The sequence below is a fragment of the Oncorhynchus tshawytscha genome, linkage group LG16, assembly GCF_018296145.1.
Source record: "Oncorhynchus tshawytscha isolate Ot180627B linkage group LG16, Otsh_v2.0, whole genome shotgun sequence".
Lineage (NCBI taxonomy): Eukaryota > Metazoa > Chordata > Actinopteri > Salmoniformes > Salmonidae > Oncorhynchus > Oncorhynchus tshawytscha.
In genome coordinates, this window is record NC_056444.1 from 61,659,755 (window position 1) to 61,675,795 (window position 16,041).

A 16,041-nucleotide genomic window follows, 5' to 3' on the forward strand; every position below is an offset into this window, starting at 1 on the left:
AAAAAAGCACTTCATGATGACAGAAGCGAGTTCTACGGGGCGATAGTCATTTAGTTCAGTTACCTTCGGTTTCTTCGGTACAGGAACAATGGTGGAAATCTTGAAGCAATTGGGATACGGAGAGATTGAATATGTCTGTAACCACTCCAGCCAGCTGGTTTGCACATGCTGTCTGAGCCAGCAACCTTGCGAGGGTTAACACGCTTAAATGACTTACTCACTTCAGCCACAAAGCATGAGCGTCTGGGACTCGCATCGGCGGATTCATGTTTTTTTCTCCCTCGAAGCGGGTGAAGAGGGTGTTTAGTTCGTCCGGAAGCAAGGCTATGGTGACCGCGACATGGCTGTTGTTCCCTTTATAATCTGTAATTGTCTGGAGCCTTTAAAAAAAATAAAGGAGAGCCGCACACACTAGGAGCTCAGATGCAAAAATGCAATGTCCAACATGTCGACAGACAAGCTGTCTTCATCAGGGTATAATGACAAACACTGCGGGGTGACTCATTTATATAGTGTCAAAAGACACACACAGGTGTCTAATCATGGCCGGGTGTGGCCTGATATCATTAGTTAATTGTCATATGTTAAAATAGCATACAAAAAACATAAATGGATAGCGTACGATCATAGATACAATTTGGCTACATAAGCCTACAAACATTTACAATAGCAAAATCACAATAATCACAAGAATGGCTTCCGATAGAAGTCTACGTTGAGAGGGTCTGTGAGATTTCAAAACCATAACTAGAGACTGTCAACAAATACAATAAAGATTTGCTGATTGAGTGAGTTCATAAGTTTACTCAGCACTATCAACACTTTTATAAGCCATAAAATACATGTTCTCCCTACTTCCACTTGTGCTACAACCAGCACTGCAGCTACAATGAATGAGTACGAAAGTGTATTACGTTATAACAACGTTATTGCTTACGTTGTTATTATTGGCGGCTTGGGACTTTTGGCATGAGGCAGAAATAATGAGGTGCGACTCGAGTTACGCCGTCAGCTGGAAGACAATGTCCCCTTGCTGCTAATTGTCAGTGGAGGAAAGGTAGAGTGGAGGGATGCTGAGAAGTGGACCCTCAGTTTGCTGTTCTCGCCTTCCTCTGAGACAGATCATCAGATGCAGGCATCAGTCCAGAAAAAAATATATAAATGCTAGTTATTTAAATGTATGATCACTCAGCTGTGCCTCAAGTAATACAACAACTGATCTATTACCGGTGTAACCATATAGCCAACCTCACTTTTTGAAATTAACATTTTTAAATAGAGGTCTGAGAAGAACAATGCATTGTAATTCAAGCAAAGCCAATGTGATGATAATGTATTGGGCGTATAGCCTACTGAACAAACACCATTGCTATAGTAATGTTTTAATAGGTTAATGTTAACTGGTTCCTTGATCTGATCTATAGGCTATGCTTTAAAGTAGCCTACTTTTTAAAATATATTTAAAAAAAAACATTTATTTAACTTATTAGAATCCCCCCAAAAATGCATTGTTTAAAAGTAATAACTAGTGAAGGCTATTGGTAAAAGCAGCTGCGAGATATGCTTTTTCTCCGTGACCAAAACATGACATTGTGCACATTAAACTGGGATAAAGTTGTAGGTTACACTGGCAAGTAAAGAATATTTGGCCAGGGTACATTTAATTATAAATCTGATCATTGCACGTTGGGGAGATGTGGGAAGCTAAAAGGCTAGCTCTTTTGCTGTTTTTAGCTAGCTAGCAAGCTGCTAGCGGTGTAGCCTACAGCAAACTGGCAGGCACAAAACAAGGTAATATAAAACAAACATTCATTATGTAACTACACTGAACAATGAAAAATGCGCAACATGCAACAATTTCTAATTTACAGTTCATATATGGAAAAGAGAAAATTGAAATAAATTCATTAGGCCCTAATCTATGGATTTCACATGACTGGGAATACAGATATGCATCTGTTGGTCACAGAGCAGGTAAGGGCGTGGATCAGAAAACCAGTCAGTGCCTGGTGTGACCACCATTTGTCTCATGTAGTGCGACATCTCCTTAGCATTGAGTTGATCTGGCTGTTGATTGTGGCCTGTGGAATGTTGTCCCACTCCTCTTCAAAGGCTGTGCGAAGTTGCTGGTTATTGGCGGAAACTGGAACATGCTGTTGTACACGTCAATCCAGAGTATCCCAAACATGCTCAATGGGTGACATGTCTGGTGAGTACGCAGGCCATTGAAGAACTGGGCCATTTTCTAGAACTGTGTACAGATCCTTGCAACATGAGGCCATGCATTATCATGATGAAACATGAGGCGATGAAATCATGATATCTCTATGCCTTCAAATTGCCATCGATAAAATGTAATTGTGTTCGTTATCCGTAGCTTATGCCTGCCCATACCATAACCCCACCATGGGGCACTCTGTTCATAATGTTGACAATAGCACACCGCTCGCCCACACGACACCATACACTCTGTCTGCTATCTACCCGCTATCTACCCTATAGAACAGGGATGTGACATTTGAAGTGAGACATCGGTGGCATTGTGTTGTGACAAAACTGCACATTTTAGAGTGGCCTTTTGTCCCCAGCTCAAGGTGCACCTGTGTAATGAGCATACTGTTTAAATAAGCCTATTGATGTGCTACATGCGTCAGGTGGGTGGATTATCTTGGCAAAGGAAAAATGTTCACTAACGGGGATGTAAACAAATTTGTGCACAAAATCATATGGGAAATTTCAGGGAACGTTTATTTCAGTTTATGAAACATGGGACCAACACTTATATATCGTTGTTCAGTATATTGTTAAAATATGCAGTTGGTTTTCATTGAAATGAGCTAACAATGGCGCTGTTTTAAATGGGATTCTTCTTTGCTTTTACCACAAACATTAAGAAAACAACAATAAAATCTCTGCTAGCAGATACCCATAGACTGTTCATCTGACTCTGGGGGAAGTAGATAAAGGGCCTCATTTCAAAAATCCCGATGCATCCCTTTAATGGACAGGCTAATTCTGTGGTAAATGAACACTGATCCACAAGGGGTGCTCAGAGCAACGGGGTTAATAACCCAGCCAGACGCAATCAAACGCTGCTTTAGGCCCAAACTAATCCTTGTCTCTGACTCTGTTTGGGCTCTTGTCAGTGTTGCCATGTTTTGCAGCACGGAGCAGGCAGGCACTCCAGGAGGCTAGCTGTCTGAGACTTACTGGGCAGCGCTGTTAAATCTCAGCTTAATATCAGGGATCCTAACAACAATAACAGTAGTTGCGTCTCAAATGGCACCTTATTTCCTATATAGTGCACTACTTTCGACCAGGGCCCCGGTCAAAAGTAGTGCACTATGTAGGGAATAGGGTGCCATTTGGGACACATCCAGTGCCACCTGAAGTCTGGACTGTCTATAGAACAGGGATGTGACATTTGAAATAAGTCGCTACAAGCAGAGCCGCCTAAATGCGTCATAAACAGAGGAAATGCTTCAAGATCCATTTGCGATTATCCACCAAGCATCTTCTGCATGCATGCGTGACTGAGTTTGTGTGAGAGAGACAAGAACACAGCTACTCAGGAGCTCTGACACTGCCTACTCCCCTTACACTCAACCCTTAGCTGCCAGGGACCACAGCCAGGGAAGGGACCACAGCCAGGGATTAGTGTGCAATACGATAGGCCTTCGCATGTGACAGGGTCAGGAAGGCCACAGGCCTCCACGGTAAACCAACCCAATGATGACAAATAGGAGCCCTTTCCACACATCATGTCTGTCCATTTAACCTGTTATTAAAGTCACTCACAATGTCTGATTGTTCAGAAATAGTATGCTTGTACAGTGGGCCTGGGAAAGAAGCCAAATAGGAGCGATAGAATTTGACTTGGGAATTGGCATTGAGTGAAGTTCGGACTATAAACCAAATCATGTTGTAGAAATGGCTTAGCTTGCATTCTCTGAGTTATCTTAGGCCTAAGTCCATCTCATAAGCAATGTGTCAGAAACAAAAGTCCTGTATGCACACTGGCAGCTTGATTGCCAACTACTAGGCCGTTCTCTGCGGCCGAGCAGGTCCAGGCATGGACCAGTAACATATTTACATAGGGCCTAGGCCCTATGGGCCTCTCTTCCATTTGGGAAGTTAACAGAGCTGCAGGTCAATTCCAATTGATCAGACAACTTCTCATGAAAATGTTCTCTTAAAATCAGCACTTGATCACCAACTCCTGCTTGCTGTAACAATCCCTTCTATGGTTGTGAAAACAAGCCCTAAGTAGCACATCAAGGAAATTGCTTTTATAAAATGCAGGCTTGTTTTGAAAAAGGACCTCAACTGGAGAGGGTCATACGATGTAGGCCAGACTGTGGAGGGCTCCATCTAGGCCAGGGATGGGCAACTTTGATGGGGGTGGGGGGGGTACAAAAAAACTGAACTCTTCATGAGGGGCCGCAGTGGGGTGGGTCTGCGTACCCACATCCCCACCTGCGAGCAAAAATGTTTGGGTGCCCCCCCTCGTGACAGCGAAGAGGAACATTATACATTTTAAAGTAAATTTCAGGCAATTCTGCACATTTTTCCATGTGGCGGAGAGAAAAATGTGCCGTTCTTAATATAGTAACCAATGATCAGTGGGCCCCACCCTGGTCGATAACTCGACCATGCTACTAGTTTAGATAGTTGGCCCCTAGACTAACTTACCAATCAAAAAAAAAAAATGCTGATTGAGTGACTGCTGATGCACAACCAAATTTCAAAATAGCACCTTGTGTATTCTAACTCTCAACAGTAAGTTGAGACCCCGACTGAGTTCTACGCAAAAAAAATATATATAAATTTTGTTTATTTGTTTGGTGAAATTGGTCTGCGGCCTACAAAAGTGGGGCCGCATGCGGCCCATGAGCCACCAATTGCCCATCCCTGATCTAGGCTACTGTATATCTGCAGAAGGCTGCTTTTGTGACTACTGGCTAGTCTACCTCTTCACATTTGCAGTTCAGCAACAATGGCCACAGTATTTGAAGACAATGGTGATGAACTGGATTGTGAAAATATGATTGATAAGTAGGTCATGTCTTGTTATCACCATGTGAGGCATAAATTCATATAATTCTACAAAATGATATCATTATGACTAAGTCTGTGTTGAAAAGCTAAGTGGAAGGGCCTACAAACAGCAGCAAACAGAAATATTGTGTGTCAACTTGACTAATAATGTGACTGTGTCAATTAACCTGAGTAAAAATTTGCCTGCCCTTTTTCCATGATTGCTTTTTGATTTGATTTATTAAGTTCCCTATTAGCAGACGCCAATGGCGACAGCTAGTCTTACTGGGGTCCGACACATAACAAAAAATACATCACAGACAAAAAACGTTACAATTTCCATAGATGTAAAAACATCAACATGTAGTGTCTGTGCACCAGTTACACATACGTCAGTACATACACACAAGTTGGTCTTCATCAAATAAAGAATTTCAGAGATGAAGTAGGACTACTGCATTACGAAATACAATGCATAGCTTTTTCCTCTTGCTCTACACAACCTCTAAGGAATTGAGACAGAAGCGGCAGCAGTAATCTGGTCCCACTGGGACATGGCTGTGAGATCTGAAAGAGACAAAGATGTCTGGCACCTATTAAACAATGATATAGATAAATAATAAAATAATTTCTGAAAATCAGTGCCAGCTCTACAAAAAGAATGGCATAGGCTATTACTGCCAAGGTAAGACCTGGGCTGATACTACCAGTATTTGAGAAGACATTTTAGGGGGAAATGACAGCAACAGGACAATTTGAACCAACCACCCAGTTACACTGAAAAGGCATCTGCTGCATACAATCTACTAGGTCGAAGCATCATCCTCCTAGTTCAGTACTTTCAGCAAGTCCAACACCGTATGGTGGTGGACTGAGTCCACTGCCCATTTTACACTAGGTTTGGTGTTGTATGTACGGGTACCCTACTTGTACTTGATAACAGCACCTCCCTGGCATAATGAGAGGGGGGGTAGGGTTGAGAGGGAGGGTAGGGCAAGGGTCCTAATCTGGTTCCAAACCCCAGACACACAGGGGAATGTGCAGACTAAGAGAGCCATACGGTTCAACCAAGTTCACACATTTCCAGGAGAATCTCAAGCCCCTGTCCGTAGCCTGCCCTAACACCCACTCGTCAATGCTCCACTGCAGGCAATATGCCAGCTTCACAGCTGAATGTGTTGTCAGCCATCTGCCAGTTGGGGAAATAAGACCTTGCAAGGCTGAGCACAATGCTCTCATGGGTGTGGAGAGAGACTAAAATAGCCTACAGAAGTCAATGTGATGAGGTTTTAGAAGTAGAAGAGGTAGCCTAGCTAGGTAGAGCGCTTTATTTTTAAATGCCCCAACAAAACATCATTACTGTTGGCTATTATATTATTGAAAATAATGTAGGAAAGTTGAAAAAGGACAATTTCATTTATAACAATAGGGTTGACTGTATATATACAAATAGGTTGAGCATTAAAGTCAGTAACTTTTATTATTTTAATTATGTGGCAAATATAACACCTCATACCAAACACATCCTATTTTTTGTTCGATTCAAGACCCCTTGTTTGATATCAGGACGTAAATCACTGATAACGTTACGTCCGGAATGTTGAAACATTCAAACAATAAGCTACAACAGACGAGGCGAAGCAAGAGGGTTTACTCTGCCCAAAATCTGTCCACGAAAAATAGACCACGAAGTGAGTCAACAAAAAAATGTAATAGCTAAATTGCTACATGAGGCTTATTTGATAGAATATATCTCCTCAATATAATATATCATATTTGGCTATAAGAAATGTCTAGAGGAAATCACAGAAAACTCCTAAGTTCCATTTTCCTGATAGGGATAACGTAAATGTTTTGTACACATGGTATTGAGTGTAAAACGAACACTACACTGGTTATAGCTAGCTATTAGTTACTTGGTTGTTACTGTTGCAGCATACCAAGTGTAACATTGTAGCTTGTTAGCGAGCTAGCCAGCAATCACTCAACGCCGTTTCCTGTCTCCCAGTATAGCTTGGTCGGTTGCTATTAACTGACGAACTCGTGGATCGTTGCAAATCCCCTCATGCAAAACCAGGACTGAAAGCATTGGAAATATATTACGAAACCCACACGACTTACTACCGTGCAAACTTTACATATGTCTGTAACAACAGAGCTTCCCTTTGCCACCAAATAATGCTAACCGCACTAGGCTCGAGACAAAAGCCTTGTGAATGAAGTTCCTATGCTTATGGGGGGGTGCAATTCCATCCAGGTACCGCTAGCCGATTGTAAGTATTCAACGGAGTAAATGCGATATTTCTAACAATACAACGTCCCCCAAACTCGGAGGAGAATTACCCGACGTCAGAACATTTTACATTTGAGCTTACCCCTCCTGGTCCAGTTTTCCTTTCTTCTGTATTTTATTTTAATGGTGTGTTGTTTTACGAAGGCGTCCTGTTCCGGGGTCACATCCCTCCAGTTGGGAATCTGGTGTAAACCCTCCAGTTGGAGCTGCGTGGTGGAGCTGGCTCCCGTTGTTGTTTTAGTTCCAGGCGACCACTAGGGGAGCCGTCCGCCCAAAATGTAATTTTGTGACTGACTTTTTTTATGCATTATTTTGTTATTTACATTTAAGTAATTTATAGACAGGTTAGCTGACGTCACGAAAACTATGCGCAATCTTCAATGGGGATAAAAGGCCGTGTGTTGTGATTCTGGATGGCAAGATAGATAGCGACAAGCTGTCATGTAGGGAAGTATAGGTGGCTCATGTCAGCTAGTTGGGGGTTCAGCAGCTAAGCTGATGAAACTCGATTGTATTTATTATTATACTGGTTCTGTCAATTTGGTTAAAACAAATCTAATTTCCGTGAATTTTGCATGATGGTAAAGGACCATGGGCCACACCCTCTCATGCGATGCCAATTGGCCACATGCTGGCGCTATAACAAACAATTGAAAATGCAAACTTGAAACGCGAACGCCCCTCATGCCGTGTCCTAGAGTCATGAAATTCGGTACATAGGTCCCTCTGCTCACAAGGAACACATTTGCTATAGGACCAATAATGTCTGCCATGAAGGATTTTTCGCCATTTAGAATTGTGTGAAAAACATTAAAAATGCTATTCCTCTAGCACCGAATGACGGATCTGCACAAAACGCGATATATAGTATCTTTAGACCAAGGCCTCGCAACGCAATATTTTCCAGGCTAACATCTCAAACGACATGACTGCTATTGATCAATAAACATTCGCGTGGGCGTGGTCTGAAACATAAATGCATATAAATCAGATATGGATTTTCGTATTTTAACAAAACTTGGTACAAAAGATCCAAACACTGAAGACTTAACATAAGCGGGCACATTCAGATGGACCACATGGTGGCGCTATATGGTCAATTTGACTCAGGATGAACTTTGGCACACATGCTCAGGGATGTGTCTAGCTAACCTGTAAACTATAGTTCATTTTGGCTGCATGGTGGCGCAGTTGAACAGGAAAAAAACATTTATGAAAGCTCATTGGCTTATAGTGGCCATATTGTTTCAGCTAGTCCTGGAAAATATTGTGTTTTAAGATGTGCATCCATCGATGTGATGCACAAAATGTGTCGATCAGTCCAGTGGTTCTGGAGAAGATGTTTAAAGTAGTCAATATCATACAAAATAGTCAGAAATATATCAAAAGCATATTGCATGATCAGTTTGATTTTGAGTTCTGATATTGGCCAAGTGTGGTTAGCAGCACAGAAGTAGCTCATCCTAGGGTGATATCCAATTTGTCCTAATGGTGGCACAGTAGGCCCACAGCTGAATTCCAGAATTTCTGCTTGCAGCTTTATGTTATATCTTGTTCTTGATTAGATACCATGTCTTGTTTTGATGCGTTTTGATTAATGTCACGTCTATGCTAATATGGCTAAAATTCGCAAACTAGGTAACCAACAACGGTAACGATGTATGGGAGAGACAAGTGCAAATGTATTTCTGGTTTCAATAAACCTTGGAAACAAAATATAGTTTTCATGTCAACAATCAAAGCCAACCCTGTCGGTTATGCCCAATGGTTGTACACGCAACGGTTTTGTTTGTTAAACAACCAACCCGTCTATAGGGATGTGGATATTTTTAAGGACTGCTTATTTCTAAAGAACGGATGAGGATTATTATAGAGGTCAATAGTAGTAATTGGCCTACACAGGGTATAGTGTCCCCTTTTTATTTCACAAACTTGATTCCACACGGTTTAAACAAATTAGCAAATGCCAAATTAAAAACAAAGGCCCTCCCTCCTTCAAGTCTACAGTGTATTTGTGTTGAGTTGAAAGTGCCATAAAGCGCATTAACTTGAATAGGTATAACACAGTATGTTTGAGTCTATCACTTGAACTTCATGATGGTAAAACATTGATTAATAGTATTACTCATTCAGATAATTGATTCAGGTAGTTCAAAAGCAGGAATACATTTCCAGCCAATCCAGTATACTTGTGAGCACAAGGTTCATGGGAAATTAACTATGGTTCTCAAATTCCTATTTTTTTTTCAGAATAAGTCTATGCACATGTTCAGAGCCCTGGTCATAAATACAAATATATTTGATCATAAAAAGATGCTGCAATGAAAAGCACAGAGGCTGTCCACCATCAATTTATAAAGCTTGAAATGATAATGATGACAATAATAGTGATGATAATGATGGCTGTAATAATAATAAAGACACAGTCATGTATTTCACAGCACATAAAGATTATCAATAGCGAAAACCAAAAAGGCACATATGCCTAACAAAGACATCTTGCTCCACACTGGCCTTTAAAAATATATGGCTATTCTGGAAATATGGGTATTCTGGAACACCCTTAAAGCAGTTCTCTCCAACCCTGTTCCTGGAGAGCAACACTCCTGTAGGTATTCAATCCAACCCGTTGCGGTAGATTAGGGTTGGAGAAAAAAACTACAGGACGGTAGCTCTCCAGGCACAGGGCTGGAGAGCCCTGACTTAAATGATCACCTTACTCAAAAACTATTGGTCATTTATTCCTTATTCCACTGTTAAAGGTCCAATGCAGACGTTTTTATCTCAATATCAAATCCTTTCTGGGTAACAATTAAATACCTTACTGTGATTGTTTTCAATTAAAGTAGTAAAAAATAAACAAAAATTGCTTCTTAGCAAAGTGCAATTTCTCAAGCAAGAATTTTGTTAGGACTGTCTGGGAATGGGGCGGTAAAAACAGAAAACTAGATGTTATTGGCAGAGAAATTTGGACTAATTAACCTGGTGATGTCACCAGGCAGGCCAAAACGCCATCCCACCATTACAGGCTGACATTTCAGGTGGTCTTTTCAAACTAGAAGGGCATTTTCATAATTTTCCCAGTATTATTCCAACCTCAGTGTGAAAATATATTTAAAATCTTGTTTTTTACTACCCCCCCCCCCCCTAAATGGTGCATGTCAGTTTTCAAGATAAACACATAATCACAGTTTTTACTCTGTACTGAAAGTGCTCCATCTTGAAAAGTTGACTGCTGACATGCAAATACAAGAGATGGGATTTTGGACTAATGAACAAAATACTAAAACATAGTAATTTATTAAAATATCCATTTACCTGGCTATATTAACATTCAGTGCAGATATTACTGAGCAGGTTAAGCAATGGAATGCATATAAAAGCTCTTCTTCAATTCATGCTTTTCAGTGTTCCACACAGCAATGCCCTATGTTTTACAATTGACCCTTGTTTGCAATCTGCAACGACAGAAAATAATGGACATACAAGATAAATCAATTAAATAGGCACCAGTGTTCAATAGCAACGCTTCCTCCCCACACACACACACACACACACACACACATCCTATGGTTAAAACAATCATTAGTGGATTCTGTCCACAGTATACTCTGATCAGGAGAGAATAGATACAGAATGCATAATTCAACGACAAATGTACATTAATACAGTAATATCATGGTTTGTTTTCACAGAACATCAGTCAATCTACACAGCATTGACACAGCATTTTGAGATGAGAGAGATAAAGCCCGCTAGGTATGTACAGTATTATTTTCTAGAATAATTTTCTCAAGCATAAAAGTAAAAGGCATAGATAGGCACATAGGTCAGGACTGCCACTCGGGACAACATACAGTGCATATCTGAAAGCTAAAACATACAGAACTGTCCCTGCATTTTCTTCAAGGTATTGTAGATCAATTCAACTGACCTATCATGAGAATCGACCCTACATCATTTCACAGCATGTAGCAGGTAGCTTATGTATAATCACACCACATAGAGACATTGAAGAGCGACACTTGAGATAAAGAGCTATGGCTTATTACAAATTTATTATAGACTCAAACTTGTAGTCTTGGTCTGATGAACTGCACAAGATCACTTGGTCTGGGATCACTGTCCAAGTTTTGGGCTTGAGTCCTGGCACCAGTGTATGGGTCTGGGTCTCGTGTAATAGTCTCTGACAAGACCGTATGAATATCAACTCCTGAGTTAAATGGTCAAGTAGCAGTGACTCAAAATCCTGGCTGGCAAAACGTCTTGCTTTACTTATGTAGGAGCAGGGCTGGAATGCAATGTTGTTGAAGGAAATATACTCTTGACTCCATCTATGTTACAAACAACAGACTGGGGTATCTCATTCCACAAGGTATAAAACATCCCAGATGGCAAAATCTCATACATACACAATAGACAAATAAGACCATATTCCATGACATTATCATGGCAAATCCTAAAAAGTACCTTTACAAAGAAAGCTTGATTCTTTGTACAAAAACCTTGAACACACTTTCAAGATTTTAAATACAGTGAGCACCGAAAGTATTGGGACAGTGACAAATTGTTTCGTTTTTGTCTCTGTACTCCAGCACTTTGGATTTGAAATTATACAATGACTATACGGTTAAAGTGCAGACTGTCAGCTTTAATTTGAGGGTATTTTCATCCATATTGGGTTAACTGTTTAGAAATTACAGTACTTTCTGTACATAGTCCCCCAATTGTAAGGGACAAAAAGTATTGGGACAAATTCACTTGTGTATTTAAGTAGTAAAAAGTTAGGTATTTGGTCCCATATTCATAGCACACAATGACAACATCAAGCTTGTGACTCTGCACATTTGTTGGAGGCCCTTGCTGTTTGTTTTGGTTGTGTTTCAGATTATTTTGTGCCCAATAGAAATTGATGGTAAATAATGTAGAGTAATTTTGGACTCACTTTTATTGTAAATTAGAATAGAATATGTTTCTAAACACTTCTACATTAATGTGGACCATGCTACCATGATTACGGATAATTCTGAATGAATCATGAATAATGATGAGTGAGAAATTTACAGATGCACAAGTATCATCCCCCCAAATACATTATTCCCCATTTATTTCTAATAGGGCCACAAAATAATCTGAAACACAACAAAAACAAACAGCAAATGCATCCAACCAATTTGTAGACACAGCGCGCTACGAATATGGGACCGACTACTTCACTTTTTATTACTTAAATACACATACGTTAATTTGTCCCAATACTTTTGGGTCCCCTAAAATGGGGGGACTATTTACAAAAGTGCTGGAATTTCTAAATGGTTCACCCGATATGGATGAAGATACCCTCAAATTAAAGCTGACAGTATGTGCTTTAACCTCGTAGTCATTGTGTAATTTCAAATCCAAAGTGCTGAAGTACAGAGCCAAAACAGCAAAACAACGTATCAATACTTTTGGAGCTCACTGTACAACAGAGGATACAGTATATTTCAATGAAAATAATAAAATTCAAAAGTTTAAAAAAATAAAAAATCATAGAATGAATGTAAACCGCATGAAACACTTGAGGTCCTACGTACCTCTCTCTGGCCTGGTCATTTAACTATAATCAATGCAAACAACTTATCAAGTCATTGAATCAATCTCCTATTACAGTATTTCACATATAATTTAACTCCTCTCTCTTACTACTCTCCTGACAAAATGTTCATACATTGTTTCATTAGGCATCATTATTATGTTGTTTGCTCCCAATTTGGTTTGAGATTGTCACTTTCAGGGCGCTATTCATGTGGTGATAGGTCTGGTTGACACGGGGCGTGCCCACGTGCAAATTATTTTCAACCCTGTACTGTCTGTATGATATAGTAACAATGGCAATTACTCCCAATGAAATGTGACTGTCAACAAGTACTTGCAGTTTTGCATCAGTTCATAAACCATAACCATGACTGCCAGTCAGGTGTAAACATCTGTAAACATTGCCAAATGCTCTTATTTTACGACAAAGACTTCAGTGCATTTTCATTCCTTTTGGCTCCATAAGCTGAAAACCCTGATCAGATCGACAAATCAGGGGTATTAAGGTTCAGAACGCTTCTCCGGGCAGTGGCTTTTATTCAAAGTCTGCTATCTTTGGCAAGAGAGTGCATCATCCAGTTCACCTTGGTCTTCCAGCTCTCTCTCAGAGCTTCGTTAAACTTGACTTTGAAATTCTTCAGCGCTTCTTCCTCCGATTTCCCCAAAGCCAATGAGTCCTTAGAAAAGGGTGAGACAAGAACAAAAATATCAGAAGGATGACGGATGTGCCTTTACCATTTAAAACAACTCACATTACTATATTGGTAATCATCATCAATATTAATATCATGATCATTAGATTATCATCATCATTGTTAGCAAGGTCCCTGCCACCACTACCATCAACATGATCATAATCACCATCATTGAGGTCCTTGCAACCAACATCATCATCACCATTATCATCAATCGCACTAGTCATCAACATCATCACCATCATTAGTAGCTGCAGACGTATCCTTGTAACCATCACCAAATCATAACCATATTTTGAAAAGGACACTGATTTCAGGTGTAGGAACTTGCATAGACGTTATCTGACTACTGTGGCTAAAACTAGAGGAACTAACAAGTGTAAAATAGCATAAATCATTGTGTGTGTAGGAGTGATGTACTACAGTATACATAATGCTCCGTTCAACATATCCGGCAATAAAAGGAGGCGCCCCCCTCACCTTTAGGTACTGGATGTCCTTGAAGGAGCTCAGCTCAGGCAGTCCGGCTGCTTTCATCATGGCAAACAGGTTAACAAACAGAGTCCCATTGCGACACAAGATCTTATAGGCCTGCTCACAGCACTCTCTGAACCTGTTGGTGGCACAATACGAGATGTACCACACCATTATAATGGAGCTTCAGGATCACCGTAAAATAAGTATGCATGGTTATATAAGTACGTACAGGTATAAGTAAAATTATTCACAGTTGGGTGCTAACAAATCACCAATAATATGAGATTGACAAATACATTAAGATGATCGGATGTGCCCCCTATAGTCTCTGATTTGGAGTAAAAACAAAACAACAAATGGAATTATATGAATACGGTGACAGATTCGTAAAACATCATTATGTATCTTTCTGTTTTATTTTTTATCTTGGTACAACTCTATATTAACAGAGACAATACAGTGTTGGATATGAACAATATATAATACAATATAAATACTATATAACACAAAATATGCCATTTAGCACACGGTATTATCCAAAGAGCCTTACTGTCATGCGTGCATACATTTTTTGTATGGTTGGCCCCAGCGGGAATTGAACACATGATAGGGGATAGATAGATTTCATGTTTTACCTTTCAAACTTCTCACTGTTGTTGGTCCTCCCTTGTTGGATGACGTGGACAAAGTCGTACGTCAGAATAAAAGGCACACGTTCCCTGTTGATCCCAAATTTGCTCTTGAAGTTTCCCAGAAAGTGCCCAAAGTCAATGTGGAACAGCTAAAAGAGAAAAAAAGAGGGAAGACAAGCAGGAGATTAACAGACGTTTTCCACACCATCCAAACATTATTATGAAACATCATTATTCGAGATTTCCATTGTAGCTGCAGGCAAGTGAGGTCTTAAAAATGGATCAGATTAAATATGTTTGTAACACAAGTATTGAATAACTCATGAACAAGCCATTAAATGGAAAATAAACTGGATGATCTCCGCTTGAGACTATCCTACCAACGGGACATTAAAAAATGTAATATCTTGTTTCACCGAGTCGTGACTGAACGACGACGCAGATAATATTCAGTTGGCTGGGTTGTCTGTGCATTGACAGAACACCTACGTCTGGTAAGTCGACGGGTGGTGGTGTGTGTCTATTTGTCAATAACATTTGGTGCGCGATTTCTAATATTAAGTAGGTCTCGAGGTATTGCTCGCCTGAGGTAGAGTACCTTATGATAAACTATAGACCACACTATCTACCATATTTTTCGTAAACGTCTATTTACCACCACAAACGGATGCTGGCACTAGACCGCACTCAACGAGCTGTATAAGGCCATAAGAAAATGCTCATCCAGAAGCGGCACTCCTAATGGTCGGGGACTTTAAACTTAAATCCGTTTTACCTCATTTCTACCAGCATGTGCAACCAGAGGAAAAAAAACTCTAGATCACCCTTACTCCACACACAGAGAAGCATACAAAGCTCTCACTTGCCATCCATTTGGCAAATCTGACCATAATTCTATCCTGATTCCTGCTTACAAGCAAAAACTAAAGCAGAAAGTACCAGTGAGATGGTTTGGAATGAGTTGGACCGCAGAGTGAAGGAAAAGCAGCCAACAAGTGCTCAGCATATGTGGGAACTCCTTCAAGACTGTTGAAAAGGCATTCAGGGTAAAGCTGGTTGAGAGTGTGCAAAGCTGTCATCAAGGCAAAGGGTGGCTACTTTGAAGAGTATAACATATATTTAGATTTGTTCAACACGTTTTTGGTTACTACATGATTCCATATGTGTTATTTCATAGTTTTGACACCTTCATTATTATTCTACAACATAGAAAATAGTAAAAATAAAGAAAAACCCTGGAATGAGTAGGCCAAACTTTTGATTGGTACTGTATGTTTTGATTTTTAATACATTGTATGGCTGCATGGTGCGACTAATGATGAATTGAAAA

The 16,041-nt window shown here is 40.1% G+C and overlaps 2 protein-coding genes across 8 annotated transcripts in view; both read right to left on the bottom strand.

Moving 5' to 3' along the window:
* Nucleotides 1-7,576, bottom strand: part of ctnnbip1 (catenin, beta interacting protein 1) — a 29,786-nt gene extending 22,210 nt beyond the window's left edge. Inside the window, exon 1 of the mRNA XM_024375686.2 lies at nt 7,413-7,576. The gene's annotated coding sequence lies outside the window, so the exon portion shown is untranslated. The remainder of the gene's footprint in view (nt 1-7,412) is intronic.
* A 2,141-nt stretch (nt 7,577-9,717) lies between these two features.
* Nucleotides 9,718-16,041, bottom strand: part of pik3cd (phosphatidylinositol-4,5-bisphosphate 3-kinase, catalytic subunit delta) — a 56,275-nt gene continuing 49,951 nt past the window's right edge. For all 7 annotated transcript variants that reach the window (XM_024375689.2, XM_042299454.1, XM_024375691.2 and 4 more), the window contains 3 exons: nt 14,715-14,860; nt 14,083-14,215; nt 9,718-13,584 (listed from right to left, as the gene is read on the bottom strand). In XM_024375689.2, the coding sequence (XP_024231457.1) occupies nt 13,447-13,584; nt 14,083-14,215; nt 14,715-14,860 (417 nt within the window). In that variant the 3' untranslated portion in view covers nt 9,718-13,446. The remainder of the gene's footprint in view (nt 13,585-14,082; nt 14,216-14,714; nt 14,861-16,041) is intronic.